Source organism: Malaya genurostris, chromosome 3, assembly GCF_030247185.1.
Source record: "Malaya genurostris strain Urasoe2022 chromosome 3, Malgen_1.1, whole genome shotgun sequence".
NCBI lineage: Eukaryota > Metazoa > Arthropoda > Insecta > Diptera > Culicidae > Malaya > Malaya genurostris.
In genome coordinates, this window is record NC_080572.1 from 226,691,644 (window position 1) to 226,709,921 (window position 18,278).

An 18,278-nucleotide genomic window follows, 5' to 3' on the forward strand; every position below is an offset into this window, starting at 1 on the left:
CTTAAACCAAACAATAATCACATTCTCAAATTGAATGGCTTGGAATTGACATGGTCTGATCAAGCTAAATACTTAGGTTTAACGTATGACAAAAAACTCACTTTCAAGGATCACATTGAAGGAATCCAGGCAAAGTGTAATAAATATATTAAATGTTTATATCCTCTTATAAACAGAAATTCTAAGCTCTGTCTAAAAAACGAATTGTTAATTTATAAACAAATTTTCAGACCAGCCATGCTTTATGCGGTACCAATTTGGTCAAGCTGTTGTTCCACCAGGAAGAAAACGCTTCAAAGGATTCAGAATAAAATTCTGAAAATGATTCTGAAGCGTCCTCCCTGGTTTAGTACAAATGAGTTACACAGACTCACAAATATAGAACCATTAGATGTAATGTCACATAATATTATAAGCAAATTCCGACAAAAATCGATGCAATCTTCAATTGAATCGATTCGCTCTCTGTATTAGTTAGTAAGTTAGTATATAAGTTCCTTTTCCCCATTACACAATACAAGTAGGTTTAGAATTTTCCCTACACAAAAATCTCAGAATTGCGGAAGCAAATGATGTCTTCATGGTAATAACCAAATCATATATATATATATATATATATATATATATATATATATATATATATATATATATATATATATATATATATATATATATATATATATATATATATATATATATATATATATATATATATATATATATATATATATATATATATATATATATATATATATATATAACAGGGCTGAAAAGTCACCACTTGTGGCTGAACACCCAATTTAAATCTTAATAATTTAATTTTAACTCATATTCCAATAAATAGTTATTAAAAAAAAAAAAAAATAAAAAAAAAAAAAATAAAAAAAAAAAAAAAAAAAAAAAACATATGGGAGAACGTTGGTGTCTAGTTGTTTGAATATAGAAAGTGTGTGCAAAATTTGAAAAAAAAACTGGTGAAATAGTTGTTGAATTACGATGGACACGGACTTTCAAAACCTGCTTTCTAGGAAAAAGACGTTCAAAGTTTATTGTCTATAAAATCGAAGGGGGCGCGTAGGGTCTGACATTTTCGTAAAATCATATTTTTTTTTCGCATTTTGTTATAAAAAACACATCAAAAATGTTTTGTCAAATTTTCAAGTCAATCAAAGCAGAACTCTTGGGTCTGGTCGCCGAGCCCCTACCTTTTCGTAGTATGAGATAAAATAGATAAAGTCTGATAACTTCCAGAGTTTTGTTCCGATAGGCTTGAAAATTTGACAAAATATTCTTGAAATGTTTTACTATTGGAAAGTACAAAGAACAAATAAATGACAAATGAATAAAAAATTATGTGCTCTGTACCAACCTCAGTATCATGTGTGTATGGATGAAGTTTTGTATGTTTTGTGATATGGCGCTAGTGCAATTGCACGTCTATAACGAAGCACAATCAAAGATAAACCCAAGATTACGATGTCTCATACGATCCATTGAAAAATGTTGGGTCAGTGATCGTGAACCAGTAGGCTCAGTAATAATGTAATTTTATTGGCTCTTCGTTAACAAGCGTCGATTAACTTCGGCAAAATGCCATGGAAACAATAAAAGTTAGAAAAGAAGCAAACAAACATATGTTTACCTTCAGCACATAATGATTACTTGCTTCAATTGACTTTAATACTTCGTGGAATGATACAATACAAACTAAACAAATTCTAAGTAATAATTCTATGGAATATTAATTCTTTATTTTAAGAATCACTGAATATACAGCCAAATCGCTCAATGTAGTTTGCACTGTAACTTGATATTTTTCTCAAATATAAACAAACGTTGTCATGGTTACGACACATGTAGGGAAAAGTGTTATAAAGCGTCCCCCTTCCTATTTATATTATTCAAGACTTTTCTAAGCAAAAGTTTTATCATCAACACTATCTTTTCGTAAGATCTTTCTGCTATGCAAGTTTTGCAGTTGTCGTGCGCTGGAAAATATGGAAAAACTGAAAATATAATTAGGCAGCTTTTCGATGTAAGATTTTGCTTCGACTAAACAAGCATTTTTACTGCATAAAACGTCTAATGGTCGGTTGCTACTTAGTAATTAACTTTTAGCAGTGTTAATGTCTCTATTTACAGTATAAAATTCCAGAGAAACAAAGCCATTTTATTTAATATACGAATTTTCTCACTACAGTCACTCTACGGACGTCTTCGATTTAACAGTATGTTTCGATAAAAAATATTGTTTTGAAGATTTATAACAATTATTAAAACAAAATTTGGCGTTAGGGGGATCAAATATGTTGGTTTCCAATTGTACATAATTGATTATGCAAGTGATTTCTGATGCAAAGAATATCTTCTCTATCTGCTTTTCTTCTATACCGACATTTCAAGGGGCATATTTTGAATCATTGTTGTGGGGCATACCACTGATTTGTTGTGAGACATTTTATACGGTTGCTGAGGCATTCTGCCTACGGCAAGCAAAAAAAAAACTGAGAATGTGGTCGTTTTGGAAAATGTGTTTGTATCAATCAATTCTCATCACTTCTACCGGGAGCATTGAAAATTATGTTCCTCAGGTGTATTGCAAAGAAATACCTACTTCCTCGAAGAAAATATATCAGTACATTTGGAAATATCTCAATGTTTTTTTTAGGGGGAACATATTATAACACTTTACCCTACATGAATCACGATCTAAATCTAAAAATTCTTGGGTTGATTTTGAATTATTTAAGCACTTAAACAAACCGAATAAATCACAACTTTATTTGCTTGTTTTGAAATTTCAATTTTCATAATAGATCATCAGTGCAATCTTGCACAACCGTTAGCGGTAATTTCAATAATTTGAATTGTGTGTTAAGTACTACTGCCTGTTAGTGCAACAAAGCAAAAAGTACAACCCACCTTGACTGATGTCCCAGACAGACGATGAAACTGTCTCTTCGTGGTTGAACTGCACCGTGATCCGATGCCGATCTCTGCGGAGGAGTTAATTTTTGGTACACCGTAGACCGGTTCTCCCGGTGCAGTCGATCCGCGATGGCCATATCTTGCTTTCCTATGCTAGTGGTGGTGGTGGAGGTATCCATCAATCAACGCCTCCTCCTCCACCCACGCAATCCAAATCACTCGCTCACTCGAACAAATAATGATGTTAAGGATGGTGTGATTGTTGCGAACGATTTACGTGCTAATTCGAAAGTAAATTTTTATCTTCCATTTTCATACTAAGTATCTTAACATTTGCTGTTATATTTCACTTTTTCATTTAACTCACTATTTTCGGCACACATTACATAGCTAAACATTGGAACTGATATAGCATGAATTGCATTTCATTACTTTCCCTGGCCGGTGGTAACGGTTTAACATTAGCATATCACGAACTGTAATCAACAAACCACCGAGAGAACCATTCCCTCCTTGTCACTATTTCGCTACCCTAGACTAACTACCATTCGAAAGTTGGCTCCATCACGAGTAGCATTCCGAGCACTTCTTGTGCGGCACTTCACACAACAATTGACAAACTACCATGCATTTGTAAAATCCCACTAACGACGTCTCATTTGTTTCACCTTAAACACATTAGTAGAGATGTTAACACCCCGCGGTGCGTATCAGCTGATAACGCGCACACCGCTTCTATTCCACCGAGATGTGCCTAACGATGATCGGATCGGACCCCCACCGGCGACGTTTCTCCCGGTATCGATGATCGCGGTTCAACGGCGCATTAGCGACTGACTGACTGACTGACTTCAGAGCTGTGGTGCTGGTTGAGCTGGGACCAAAGTTTTCCGTTCCGTCACTGTACGTAGGGAGCGCTGTTTTGTGTGTTGTATTTTGCCCTCTCGACAATGTTGTCCGCCGCGGTTCGTGTGGGCTTGGCCGGTTTGGTTGTTGGTTTTGCACCGTCGTCATACATACGTCGTCTCACATGGGCTGACTCTCTGCGATTCTCTCCGTCTGTTTCTGTTTCTGGTGCTGAGACTGTTGACTTCGTTTGACTCCGGAGCGTTCCAAGAGCACAGTGGGACTTAAACGAGCACGTTTGGCGGGCGGGTCATCAGGTGGTGCGCGGTTGCTCTTCCAGCAGCTCAGCAGCTTCACAACAATCGCACGGATGTAAATATACACAAACCCACCTCGGGGAAGGTATTTCAATGTTGGTAGGTGTACGACCACGCACGTTTTGTTGTTACAGATGGTTTATCGTTTGAATGACACTGTTTGCATTTTTGCAAGCGCTATTCGTTTCCTCTGGTGATTTTTTCTCCGTTGCACTGCCGTTACGTTATGGGATGTGATTGATCATCAAATTTACAATTAGCCATAGGTCGTTCGTGGTGTTAGGTCCGAGTAATAAATACTCTGTGATAGTGGAATGAATTTTTCAAACAGGTTCAATCTTCAGCTGGCAATCCCTTTCGATAAAGTTCATGGACCGCGAAGGCTAAAGACTTTTCTAAAACTTTCGCTAGACTAAGCATAGTAAATGATTTTCGAAACAGTCGTTCTAGTCAGTTGATTGATTGTTTCTTCACTTTTCGAATCGTTATGATTCTTCTATGAGTCAGAACTCGTAAAATCGCTCCGAAAAAATGACAATTTTCATTTTTTGTTCAAGAATTGATAATTTTGATGCATTCGATCATTAAAATGATTTGTCAGAAAAAAAGATTGAAAAATTTGTTATAGTGAGATCAATTTTTTTTTCAATCAAACAATACCATTCTTTGAGAAATAAATATAGGGAGGTGCAGGCACGCAAACAAAAGTTTGATAAATATAATGGAGCTATTGATCCTGTAGATAAGTTCTGTAGCATCTTTGCAGTTATTTATGCGGAACAAACTTAGATTTTTTTGATAATTACATATGCATATTTCCTCTATCATAAAGAATGTTTGGATGCATTACCACAGCAGTGTATGTTTCACAAAATTTACAGGGTTGTTACAAAAAATTTCAAAATCAAAACGCGCGAAATCCGCGCAAAGTCGAAAACTGAAACGCGCGAAATCCACGCAAAGTTTAAAACTAAAACGCGTGAGCGAAGCGTTATACAACTATTTTTATACAGGTGAAACTTTCCGCAGAACTTGAAAATTAATTTTATTATAATTTAAAAATCTGCATAAGTTTGTCATATGAAAACAATAAATAAATTCATTTTTATTCTCTGTCTTTTTCGATGTCCTTAGTTAATTAATACTCTCTGATGTACGGAAAATGTAACAGTAGAACTAAAAATGCTTACAATTGTGATTTTGAAAGAAGTCAAACAGATTTCATCGAAGAGATTTTTTTTTGCTACAACATTTTCTTGCTCGGAAAGCATTTCCATTTCTGGATGATCTTTTTAATTTCAGTTTCAATTATAATAGCGCCTTCTCCTGTTGTCAGATTTGAATCTAAATGTCTTTCTTTTCCTCCTCATCTTTTATTCTTTTATTTTGATCAGGGAAAAACCCACTGGTGTTAGTTTCTGTCGAACTTGTTCTCCAGCAGGCATAAAACCTCCTCATTTTTTGCATCAATAGATTAAAATCATCCAAATGATACACTTAAATCTAGTGCTTCTACAGTAACTAAATCTAATGATACAGTAACATAAGAAACGATTTCTTGATGATATTACGTGATAAATGAAAGCCGAAAGAATTGATATGCGGCACATGCTAGCAATGGTCTCGTTATATCCATAATTAGTTCTAACATAGGGAATCTGAAGAAAAAATAGGATCAAAGATTACTACGTCGAATGTCTAATTGTAAATATTGCAATAGCTCGGAGCAATCGATTAACGACTGAAGTAGGTCTGCCACAAAACAAACATCGCGATGGACAGATAATAAATCGAGACCAATCAGCTTGCAGCGGTCATGGTGACTCGGTTTAAAATTTTAAAGGATTTCTCCATGGAAGACGTCGGAGAGCTAATCGGACAATAAGCGTTGAATCGCTTCAATTCGTTGACTTTTTACTACTAAAAGAGATGACGGAGCATTTAAAACCCATTTAAAATATGAAAGTCATCGACGAACGATAGTTTTATACACTTAATCGAAGAATTTAGATCGTTGAGATATAATAAAATTATAAACGGTCCAAGGTGACTTCCTTGAAGAACTCGACAGGTAACAGCAAATGGTGAGGTTGTACAGGCTCCTATTTTTACTATCATTTCATTACCAGTTATATATGATCGAAGCCAATTCAAAAATGATCTATTTAATCCCAGTCTACTTAACTTGGAGATCGTTATGTGATGATTGATTTTGTCGAACGCAGCAGCAAAATCGATGTGTATAAAATCTACTTGTAGTCGTGCTTGTAAAGAACGTATGTTGAAGGAAGTGTAAATCTAAGTTTGTGGAAGTTGAACGCTTTGGCATGAATCCATGCTGAGTCTCAGATATGTAGTCAGAGCAACTATGTGTTATAAAATCCAAAACTATAATTTCAAACAGCTTCGATACAGCGCATAAAGCAGCAATTCCACGGTAGTTGGGTACTATATCTTTGCTCAAATAGTATTTCTTCCATATTTCAGGAAATATTCCAGAACGCAAGGAACAATTGAAAATGTTGGATAGTGGAATCAACAAACTATTTGAACAATTTCTTATCACCACGGATGAAATCACATAACTTCTTGGTTTCTTCTCTTGTTCAACTTCGCTTCGTAAGCCTGTCGTGCAAATTTTGCTTTAAGAATGCAATGTTTGTCATACACAAAATTTGTGACCATATTATTGAAAAATAGCATTCCATTTATTACGTCCTTTGCATTATTTAACGCGTTTTCACTGAAACTTCCATCAGACATCAATATCCATGAGTGCGAAAATCTTCTTTCGATTTCCGCATTTAAATGGAAAAACGCAATCACTTATATCGAGAAGTTTTTGTAATTCCTGGTAACAGCTCTGTTGAAATAGCAATTTGTAACACTCGAGTTCGAAGATCATAAAATTCAAATTTTGTCCATTGAAGAAAACATTTGCTAGAGCCGCCTTCTAGTAAATTCACCAAATTCACCAGCTCGACCAATTGCTGAAACGTTCGCCCATCTTTAATTTTTTGGGTTTCATAAAACTCACAAGTTTCAAAAATTTGTAAAGAAAAATTTAATTCGAACAAATGATTCACCAATGTAGAATGATATTTTTTGAAATTCGCGCGAAATCCGCGCCATAGCATCAAAATCTTAGCAGAAACCGCGCTAAATCCACGAAAACCACAAAATCAGCGCGACCGTAATAACCCTGAACATATGCAAATGGCTTTCATTATGACCAGTAAATGATTTCTCACACCCATACATACACACACAGACATTATTTAGTTCGATGAACTGTGTCGAATGGTATAGAACACTTAACCCTCCGAGCCAATTTTCACTAGTAAATTTTTCAACTGATTGCATAAACTTTCTATATGAGAAAGGCAATAAGTGTACTGCATCGTTATCATCGTAAGCATCGTTGTCATGATTTTTTGATAATACTAACAAGTAGGTACAAAATTGAATAAAATATTTACAAATTAAAAATTTTTCACCTGAAAAATAAAGATTTAAATGTGGCAACCCTGCACGCTATACAAAATTGAACAAAGCACGCTGCGAACGGATCAAAGCCGGAAGTCGGATCTGGATGAAATTGTATAGTATATTTTAATACAATGAGAGCATTAATTTGAATTATGATTCCTGAAAATTGGTTTAAAAGTCGCTGAGAAATCGAAGTGAGTTCCGTTTCTGGAGCTTTTCTTCACTATTATCGGTGCTTTCGGAAGTGGACACCGAGGACTAGTAGTCTCAAACTAGTTTTATGTATCCACTAACTAACAAGATCTGCCAACTAGATGAATTTAGAAGTAAGTTTTATAAAAATTTTCGCCTTCGCATGTGAAAAAACACTTATGAAATTGAAAACTTTCACTAATCGCACTGTAATACCGGAGCCGGAAGTCGGATCTGGATCAACTTTTCGGGGACTTTTTAATGAATTTCAATGCCTTTTATTTGCTTCTTAGTTTGTTAAAATCGATTAGGAATTTTCGAAGACGTGTGCTACTTGGGAATGGTATATAGTCGTCGGTATATAACACTATGGGTCACCGGGGCTTCGTTCGTAAGTCGGGTTTTTCGGCAATACTATTACCTTTGTATAGAGAATGGCAAAAACATTGAATGCAAGAACCGGATAAAAATATTTGTTTTAAAAGAATTGGCTATAGAGCTGTTGTTCAGGTTCGGAGTTCAAATGACGGACACTTTCGGTTTCGAAGGTATGAAGGTATAAGTGACATAACCTACAATCCGCACTTATCTGTACCCGATAAATTTTATCGGCAATGGCGAGACCGATTTCAACAATCTTAAGCTCGTTTAAAAGCCACTATAGAGCCATTGTATCAGCAGCTCTCATTATAGCCGTCTGTTTTACAATCTTCTGCTCAAATTTGTTGGGTGCAGAGCTGCTAAATGTCACTATCAACTAGCAACTTTGCACGACGAAGATTGGAAAGCTTATGTCACTGGACTGCTGCCAACCAGGTTCTACCAATCATCATATATTGAATGAGTGCCGATCTGTCATAACTTAAATTCTCTTGATATTACATTCACCAGGACGCTCATTGATTGCCGATGCGATTGATGTTATCTGTATTTCTCCTGTCACTGCTTGATTACGATGTGACTAAATATTAATCAAACAGCATAAACATTGAATTATATTCATTTACACGAATAAACTCCGAAGTCCTATGATTTTTTGCAAAGAGCAATGAATTTTATCAATTTATACTCTCATTGATTTTTTTTACTTCAACAGGGAATAGGAGAATGAGAGAGACAAACAAAAAAGTCGCCTGCCTTTGACTGAGTATACTTCTACTTGGTCATAGAACTATCGAGTATCTCATTTGACAGCCACTTTGACCGTACCAATTACAGTTGACGATGATTTTAGTCAGTCTGTCATGGTCATTTGACATGACTGACAATTGAGCAATTTGACGTCTCTGTTACTCACACCGATACAGAGTGCACAGATCTATTCATATACGAAATTGGAATGTGTGCGCTCCGAAGTCAAGGTTTGTTGTGGGTTCAATCTTAAACTGAGGTAAAAGCATTTTTGACTCGTAATCATACACTGCGGAAAATGCATATAGAGTTTGGTAAGCTATGAACTTATGAACCAAGTAAAAGACAGCTCCATTACGTGTTATAGAGTTTCATAAACGGTTTTATGCCTTTCTCAACTGTTCTCTTGGCATTGCAGTATTTTTTATTGCATTTATGTCTTCAATAATTGGCACGATGCAGCTCGACATAATTTACTGGGTTATTTCGACAGACTCACACTAGCAATCACCACACAACTGAAAATAGCCACACAAACACATTCACAAGTGGTTTGGACTATTTGCAGCTCTGGTTGGGTGATTATACCTATGGACGATGCAACCTGGACTTCCGGTGAAACTCTCAATGGGTGAGCACGTTGCATCGTGTTAGTCCGGAGAAAATTCGAGTATTTCGCAAGAAAGAAAGGATTTTTATCCGTACTTTGACGATTCGACGCAGCCACACAGCGAGATTTTCACTTGTAGTCCAGTGAAAAGAATTAAGTCCATTGGACTATAAACAACACAGAAAAAAATAAATTGTGATATCACCTCAAAATCGCTGCACATCATTGTTTAAGTAGATTGTTGTAATATAGCACACCCATGAGCCTTATTGAAACGACGTATGAGTATTGATGTGATTAAGGAGATGTACTGTACTTATTGCAATGTAGCACGACGTAATGAAAAATTGCGTGACGGCAATCGATGTGACCACAAACAATGTGATTAAAAACAACGTAATTGCAAACGATGTATTTCGTGAATATACACACTTAAATTTTTTAGCTGAGTCTCGGCAAAAAAATGCCGAGATTCGCACAGCCGAGTAATCAGCAATCATCTCGGCAAAAATAAAATTACTGAGCGTCTCGGCACCCTCAAATTTGACAAACGTCAAATATTGCCGAAATCGTCAGCATAAGATTTACTGTTTGCTCAGTGAAACGTTCACTGAATATTCGGCAATCCAATAAAACGAAAAAATGAAAAAATAATTACAGAATCATCAGTGATTAAAAATCTAGTCAATTAATTTTGTTTGTAATTTCTCAACATTATAAACACGCCATTGAGGATCAAAAATTCATTTTATTAACACTAAAAGGAGGCTTATGAATTTGTTGCCAGTAGTGCTTAAAGCCTCTACCTGAAAACATGTAGCATAAAAAACAGCGGCGTTTCCAGATGCGACAACCTTGAGTCGAGCTGGAAATATGAAAATAAAAATATATATTGATTTTTGGCTTACAAAAATGTTCAATATTTAATGATGCATATACGGTATTGTTCAAAAAATAAACTTACTTTGATCTATTGAATTATTCCATGCATTGGGTTATTTTTTCGCATATCCCCCAAAGTTTTGTCTCGAGGACGCCTTGAGCCCCGTGTTGGATGTTTTTCCCTTATAATCGCGAGTGCTCTGATAAAGTCGCTTTTTAGAAAAGCGAAACATGTCACTATATTTATTCAATATTTTTATTTGCATGTGATCCATTTTTTCACTCGAGAATTTCATCAGAAAATAATCGCACAATGCGAAGCGAAAATGTAACGCGGCAATAAATGACAGCTGTCGTGCTGAATCTCGGCAACAGCTAGCGCATATTCCGAAATCTCGGCAAACGTCTCTGCTGATGTCGGCATATCTGTTGTTTACTGATAAATTCAGCAAGCATTTATGCCAAATTTCGGCAAAGTGAAGCATTTTACCGAAATATCAGTGAATGCATTTAACGAAGTTCAGAAACATGCGTATTGATTACTGAGCAGTCAGCAAATTTACGTGTTGCTGATCAATTTCGGCATTTTATTATGCCGAGCTCAAGAAATGGTTTTAAGTGTGTAGGTATATTATGAACCTATTTTAAACATTTACAAAAACATAAAATGTGGGATTTTATATGAAAACTAAACATATAAGGTAGGATTATTTTTTGTTTCAACTACAGATTTTCATTTGATTTAACATTTATTTTGTAACCGAAAAAATCTCAGTTTCGAACTTTACTGCTATCAACTGCAGTGGGTTGAGAGCTCAGCTACAAGTGGACACTCGTAACTTGCATTCTTTTAAATGCATTACTAATGCAGTTTTTCATTGAAAAGTACTGGTGGCGTAGATTGCTCTGGTTTTACATTTTCGAGCATAAATGCAATATTCTGACGGATTGATTGAAAGAAAAACATCGAACTCTGGTACCGGCGCTGGAAATAGAGGTTATATAAGGGAAAATTAGTTTGAATAATTTTTTGAACATTAAATCCGTGGCAGTTATAGCGTTAATGATATTCTTCATTACAAAATATTTCATATTACTACCCAGAAAACGGAAAAATCTTGTAAGTTTTCCCCGAACTTACGAACTTAGATCTTAGCTCAGGAATGGCCAACAAAGTTTGACAATAACAGCATTGCACTGGGGAAAAAAACACTTTAATTTATTAATGCGCGAAAGAGTGTAATATCACACAATTTTAAGGGAAGTATAGGTGTGCATTAATTTCAACGTGTTAATAAATTCAAGCGTGTAATAACATGCATTTCATAGGACAGAATTTTACGCGAACAGAATTATATCAACGTTCTAATACTTTATATTACATTATTTGATGAAAATTGTTTACTACATAACTTCGATTGTGATATTATGTCATTTTGCATACAAGATTCAATCAATTTGATGTTTATAAATTCAGTACGTTGTTTTGTTGTAATAATAGAAGATTAGGGTATTATCACTTATGAAAAAACGCAATATTGTATCCAATTAACGATTACGTCTTTATTTCAAGCACATTAGTAGAAATTACATCGAGGATTATTACAACTTTTTTGCTGTGAATAATTAACTGGCAATATAGCCTTAGTTGCTGTGCCATCAAATCGGCGTCATCTCAAGTGAGGTGACGCCAACTAGAAAAGAAAAGAAGAAGAAGAAGACGATGCAACCTACGTAAGAGCCGATGAAGGTTGTTGTATGTAATGTTAGCAAGCTTCATATGCCAGTTAGTATTCAAAAAGCTGTTTCCGGTCTCTCTTTTTTAACATTTGTACGTTGTATTTTATAGTAACAAACCAAGCAATAATTCATCGCATTATTACAGGTAAATAGTTAGTATTTTGTAATTTTATATCAGCTTTACAGTAGCATGTAGCATGTAGAACTTAAAGGTCTGCATTACACGGAATTAGATAAGACTGTTTGCATTGGCTGGTTCTATATGCACTATTTACAAGAAGGGCTACGGACTTGAATGTAAAAGCTGCAGACAGTTCTGTTTATCGGAGAATACCAATGGGGTTTTCGAGAAGAACTATCAACGAGAAGGGCAGTATCCAGAAGGGCCTTGCAACAAATCTTTGATGAATTCCGGGGAAAACAAACATTAAAGCAGGGTGATACGTTTTCTAACTTGCTGTTCAATATAGCGCTCAAACCCGCTTGTGAGAAATTCTGGCACACGACAGAAACCTGGCAAGATTCCGGCAGCAGCTGTCAAAATTGTGCAAGCCATATTGTGTCATTCTCTCACTACGCCACGTCTTGCAAGATCACTCTTCCTTTTTTTCTGTTCAACTTCAATCTATTCGTCAATCCTGCATGTACATCCAAAAATGAAGACGAGTCCGGAGACCCGGTAACGCAAGACGTGAGACCCGGTAACGCAATTTAAGATATTGGTATATTCAGAAATGAAGCTTTGCATATCATGTTTGGTAGTGCAAATACCCGCTTGTGAGGAATTCTGGCAACCGTCAGAAGGCTGGCTGCATTCCGGCTGCTGTCAAGATTGTCCAGGCGAAATTGCGTCATTATCTCGCCGTACGTGTCTTGTTTATTTTCCTTCTCCTTCTTTTTTATTTTTTTATTCGACTTCATTTGATATTCGTCAATCCCGCATGTACATATAAGAAACGAATCTTGAGACGAGATAAATAAGATTAAATTATGGGTATGTTTGGTAGTGAGAAAGCAATGAAGGGCAATAACTTATTGCATTCATATGTACTTTTTATTGAAAAAATAGAACCAAGACGCTAAAAATGTAAAACCGATTCAAAACGGTTCTGCCAATCTTATATGGCAAGAATCCGACAGAAAAAGAACCGTTAATAACCGCTAGGCGAGATTCTCTACCGTAAACGGTTGTTGCATTGTTGCCAGTTTTTTGCCGGCAGAATTTCGGCAAAAATGGCTGGCAGACATAGCCAGCCGTCTGGGGGGAAATCTGCCCACCGCGTGCAAATGGGTACTATGTTATTGCGCTTCAAATGAAAAAAGTAAAACCAAAAGCGCTGAAAATGAAGAACCGATTCAAAACGGCCCTGCCAGTCTTCTATGGCAAAAATCCGACAGAAACAGAAGCAACAATAACCGCTAGGCGAAATTCTCTGGCGGGAACGACAGTTGCATTGTTACCAGACTCTTGCCGGAATTCTGCCAGCATTCCGGCAAAAACTTCTGGCAGACGTCTGAGAGAAAATCTGCTAGACACATGCAAGCGGGAAGGGATGATATGAAGATCCGGCATGCAGAGAAACGGTACCATCAGAAAGTGAGATTTATACTTCTAGGTTTTGCAGACGATATTGATATTCACCCCTTTTCTGTATTTCGATCGAATGTAAAAATTTGCATTCTGTGATTCGATCGAGTGATGCTTTTGTATGGAAAACCCGAACTCGTTCGAGCTACAGCCTCGTAAATAAAATTAAGTAATTACGTAAGAACTTCCATCATTTCTTCCTGTGCTTTACATGGAACTAGACGCCGTGGTGAAGAACTTCCTCCAACAGCAGCAACAACACATTATCAGTAATCGCATTCAGCTTCTGAGTACTGGAACTGGATACGGAAGCTGAATTTTTAATTGGATTCTCGAACAAAATTCTATAACTGAATTCCGAAACTGAATTCAGAACCTGTATTCTGATCCACCTGAATTTTGAACTTAACTTCCGGTTCAAGACTTCAGGGTTTCAGTGTTCAGCTTCAGAATTTAGTTTCAGATTACAGGTTCAGAAAATAAAACTAAGACTTTGGGACTGAATCCTTATTTTGGATTCTGGCAGTGGTTTCTTGACTAGATTTTGTTACTGCTGAATTTAGTTCCTTAATTTATATTCGGAATTTGAATCCTGAATTCTGATTTAGAATGTCAACTTCAGGATTCACAAACAAATCGGGAATCTATAACTAAACGTAAGATCTGAACTCTGTACCTGACTTCTAAACCAGAATATAATTGCTGAATCCCGTTTCATGATTTTACTCCTTTGCTTAACTCAGTTATAGAATTCAGGACCTGCATGCTGAATTATAAGGCATCTCTAAAACCTATAAACATATAATTCTTCATGGCATTTCGATTAAACAGGCTGTCGAGAAAAAAAATCGTTTAAATACACTTGGTTTCTGACTTTAATTTACCTTGCGTAAAAAACAGGTTTTTATTATATAATGTAATCATTATTCGTATCGTTAGATTCAGTTTTATCCGAATAGACTGATATATTTCTATCGAATGCGTTAGTGTCGACCACACACCGCGTAACCGATATGTGGAATAGTCGTAGTATATTCGAACACTGGACCGACTCACGATTATGAGAAAACATGTATCAACCTTACACAAGTGGGATAGTATTATTCCTAAGTTTTAGCAGCGAATATCTTTGAACTTTAAAACTTGAGCCCACCACCCAATCCGGACATCAGTAGCGAATCGAGGGCCTTTTGAACCTTAGGATCATGGAGCAGTTTTGGTGCAGCGCTATCAAGTGCGCTGCTACTTATCGATTTAGGGGCGGGTACAGATGTCGAAGATGCATTAGAAGCAGAAGCTGCCATTGCTACTGTGAGCCCGCCGAAAGACGAAAAAGTACTGGAAACGCTTCGTGTTTCTACTTCTGGTTCCACAATCTTAGCCTTTGGAGCGACAATCGACGGTTTGTTCAAAATATCCATAATCTTGCGTTGCAGAAGTTTCTCGTTTTCTTCTTTGGATTTAGTTTCCATTAGTTTGCTGGCACCGACAGAATCATAGTCCTCCCCGAGTTCATATTTGATCTGCATTTGCTTGCGTTCACCCAGGTACTTGATGAGTCGATCATACTGCAGAACGGTCAGTTGGCGATTAGAAGCAAGAAGATTTAGCATGTTTTGTATAGGTTCGGGATGTTTGTCCTGGAGAGGTGGTGCGTTGAATCCCATATGGGTATTATTGCTGTTTGTACTCATCATTGAAGCTCTGTATTTAGATGTTTTTTCTTGTTCCAATCGAAGCTTATCTTCAAAATCTTTGCAAATGAATACAATTGCATCTTCAGTTGGCATGTTGCGATGCTCAGCTGGAATTCCGTACAAAACATTAACCGTTATGCTGTTTCGTTCTTCGTTTTCCGGCGTAATCAATATTGCGTAGTAGCTCCCACGAGAAGCAATATTCGATAAAACTTTGCCAATGGGAACGTCATCGTTCGGAAATAGAAGATCTACAGTTAGGCCATTTCGCTTCAACCTGGCTTCGATGTTTTCTGCATAGGTTCTAAAAATTACAAAAAATATGTAAACCTGTTTTATTTCCACCCAAAAATCAAACACTTACGTTAAATCTCTGGACACTACAATAATTTCGCAATCGTTACTCTCCGGTTGTGTTGGTTGCGCCGGTGGATGTCCTCTCATCATCGGATCGGGAAATCCACCCATTTCCATACCAGGATACATTCCATGATAGCCCCGAGGAGGGTATCCCTCAGCAAAACGATTCCCATCGATGGGCGATCGATCTCTAATCGTATTACCCGGCATCTCCTGACCGCCTACTCCCCTCGGCAAAAGACCCTTCTTCGCACGATTGTCATGTGCAATTTTTACTGTCAATTTTCTTCCATTCATCATCTTGCCATTGAGTCCATCAATTGCGAGTCGAGCCGCTTCCTCTGAGGGAAATTGTACAAAACCATATCCCCGTAATAAGTTCAAATCTTGATACGGTTCGTAATCTTTGAAGAGCTCTTCCATGTCTTGCCGGGTCGCTTGTTCACCCAAGCCACCAACGTAAACACGAGAATTAACGGGTTCCATGACAGACATCATTTTTACTACTGATCTTAGGTGTGATGTTTTTCGTTTTGCTAAATAACCTCACGATATAATATATATAAAGCGTTTATTGGTGATTAAACAACAGTAATGTCGGAAAACAAAGTTTTGACAAAACGAAGACTTGTTCAGGGATGCCAGATAAATTGTACACAGAAAATAAAAAGTACCTATTGTTAGACTAATTTTTACTTAACTTTAAGTTGTTTGGATCTTTTCTTTCAATCGCTCTTTTCATTGCTGTCAAAACCCTCCGCAAGGCGTTTTGGCTACCTTGTTAGCCAAGCGCACCAGATGGCTGCCAGCATCGATTCAATTACGGCATTAATAATGAATTCTCCATACAAATTTGGAATGTCATTACATACTCTAATCACAGACAACTGATAGGATACCCAACAAATATTGTAGAAAAACAATAGGACTTGCTGTTACAAAACCTTCCACAATTTTGCTCTGACCATTGAAAAATATTTTAATGTATTGCTATACACTATTCAATTAATTGTGAACATTCTTTTACAATAGAATGTATAGGTTGTTAAATCATAAAATTTTCTCATACATGCTTTCTCGAAAAACAATCAAATGTACAATTTGCATATTGTTTGAAACACCAGGTGTACAATAATTTCAATGGTAGAATCGCAGAAACAATATATTGAATGGTTGGAAATGAAAACTATCTTGTCAAGATACAATAAAATGTATTGTAACCAATAAATCTAATTGTGAATCAATTGTTTATGATGAAAATCAATGGTTTATTTCTTTGATGCTGGGCAGAGAGATGGTCGAATAAGCATTTTTTCAAACCCATGCCTGATTGAAACTAAAAAACTTTTACTCGTACCCGAACTCATTTTTTATACTTTGTGTGGACATGTGTTACTGAATTAGCGTGTTCCTGTTTGTGTTTCGTTTTCATGCTGTTCCACATTGATATTCAGCTGTCATTGTGTTCTGTCAGTCAGCCTGTCTGATGCAGCGGGTTGACAGTGAATCGTATTTCCATAAGTTTGTTCGTGGCTGACATCGCGGACTATCGGTGCCTTCAACACCTTGATAACAATATAGCGGACATTCAACGAACAATCAATATACGACGAACTCTGCACTGAAATGAACAAGTAATAATCGGAAAGGTTGCGTATCTTATTGATGGTATCTAGAGGAGTTTCAGCAACTTAGTTCAAAATATCAAAATTACACTATACATTGACTCATTGTTTTGATGGGTGCGATGGGTGCTTGTCACTGTCACACGGTCGGTGCAAGTAAAGGCTTATGTGAACTCACCGACTAAAGCTCTCACCGACCAAAGCTCTTTCACCAACCAAAAAGCTTTTCCGAAAAATCGGACTGCCACCTTAATAGCGACCAACTAAAAAGCTCAGAACAATCGATCTACCAAAGGCACTCTAGTGGCAGGTATCGGAAGCAGGAAAGCAAACCAGTAAAACGTGAACTCACCGACTAAAGCTCACCGACCAAAATGTTCTTTTGTAGCATTGTCGAAAATCAGGATAACTATTTTTAAAACATTGTATATGAAAAGTGCATGAACATAAAAATTGTTACAGAACTTCTCATTTTTCTATTTAAGAAGCAAATAAACAATGTATGATTATAGTTTTGAGCATATTTTAAGTAACATCTCAATTAAGAGAAGAATATCGCGTACAAGAAAAATAACAAAAATCATTAAAATATTTCCTCATTAAAGTGTGAAAACTCCTCGTTTGCTCTCAAACCGATAATCAAAAGTAAGTATATAATAGTAACCATCTCAAGTTGCAAACACCGGCGCTTATTTTTTTTTATGATAGTATAGAAGTATTGCGCACTAGATCCAATAAGAAAACCAGCAATTTCCAAAATAATATATGAAAAAATTAACCATCTTAGCTTATTATGATATATCTATAAATCCTTCACTAAACCACATAGTTGCCTAAGTCCATAGTAAAAATTCAATATGTCCATAGTAAAAA

At 36.4% G+C, this 18,278-nt stretch overlaps 2 protein-coding genes across 2 annotated transcripts in view; both read right to left on the reverse strand.

Annotated features, from left to right (window-relative positions):
• LOC131438410 (uncharacterized) overlaps positions 1-3,918 on the reverse strand; it is a 90,450-nt gene extending 86,532 nt beyond the window's left edge. The window contains exon 1 of the mRNA XM_058608423.1: positions 2,923-3,918. Coding sequence (XP_058464406.1) covers positions 2,923-3,107 — 185 coding nt within the window. The 5' untranslated portion in view covers positions 3,108-3,918. The remainder of the gene's footprint in view (positions 1-2,922) is intronic.
• Positions 3,919-14,574: 10,656 nt separating this feature from the next.
• On the reverse strand, positions 14,575-16,409 carry LOC131438412 (nuclear receptor coactivator 5). The gene is made up of 2 exons (XM_058608426.1): positions 15,785-16,409; positions 14,575-15,724 (listed from the first exon to the last, which is right to left on the reverse strand). The coding sequence occupies exons 1-2, from the start codon at positions 16,276-16,278 to the stop codon at positions 14,860-14,862; spliced, it is 1,359 nt and encodes a 452-aa protein (XP_058464409.1). The 5' UTR covers positions 16,279-16,409; the 3' UTR covers positions 14,575-14,859.
• Between the last annotated feature and the right edge of the window lie 1,869 nt (positions 16,410-18,278).

Bases quoted from the DNA above. Each gene is read 5' to 3' on its own strand.
- LOC131438412 (XM_058608426.1), bottom strand. From the start codon at position 16,278: ATGATGTCTGTCATGGAACCCGTTAATTCTCGTGTTTACGTTGGTGGC. The intron at 15,725-15,784 runs GTAAGTGTTTGA...TGTAATTTTTAG, and splicing joins GTAGTGTCCAGAGATTTAAC to AACCTATGCAGAAAACATCG.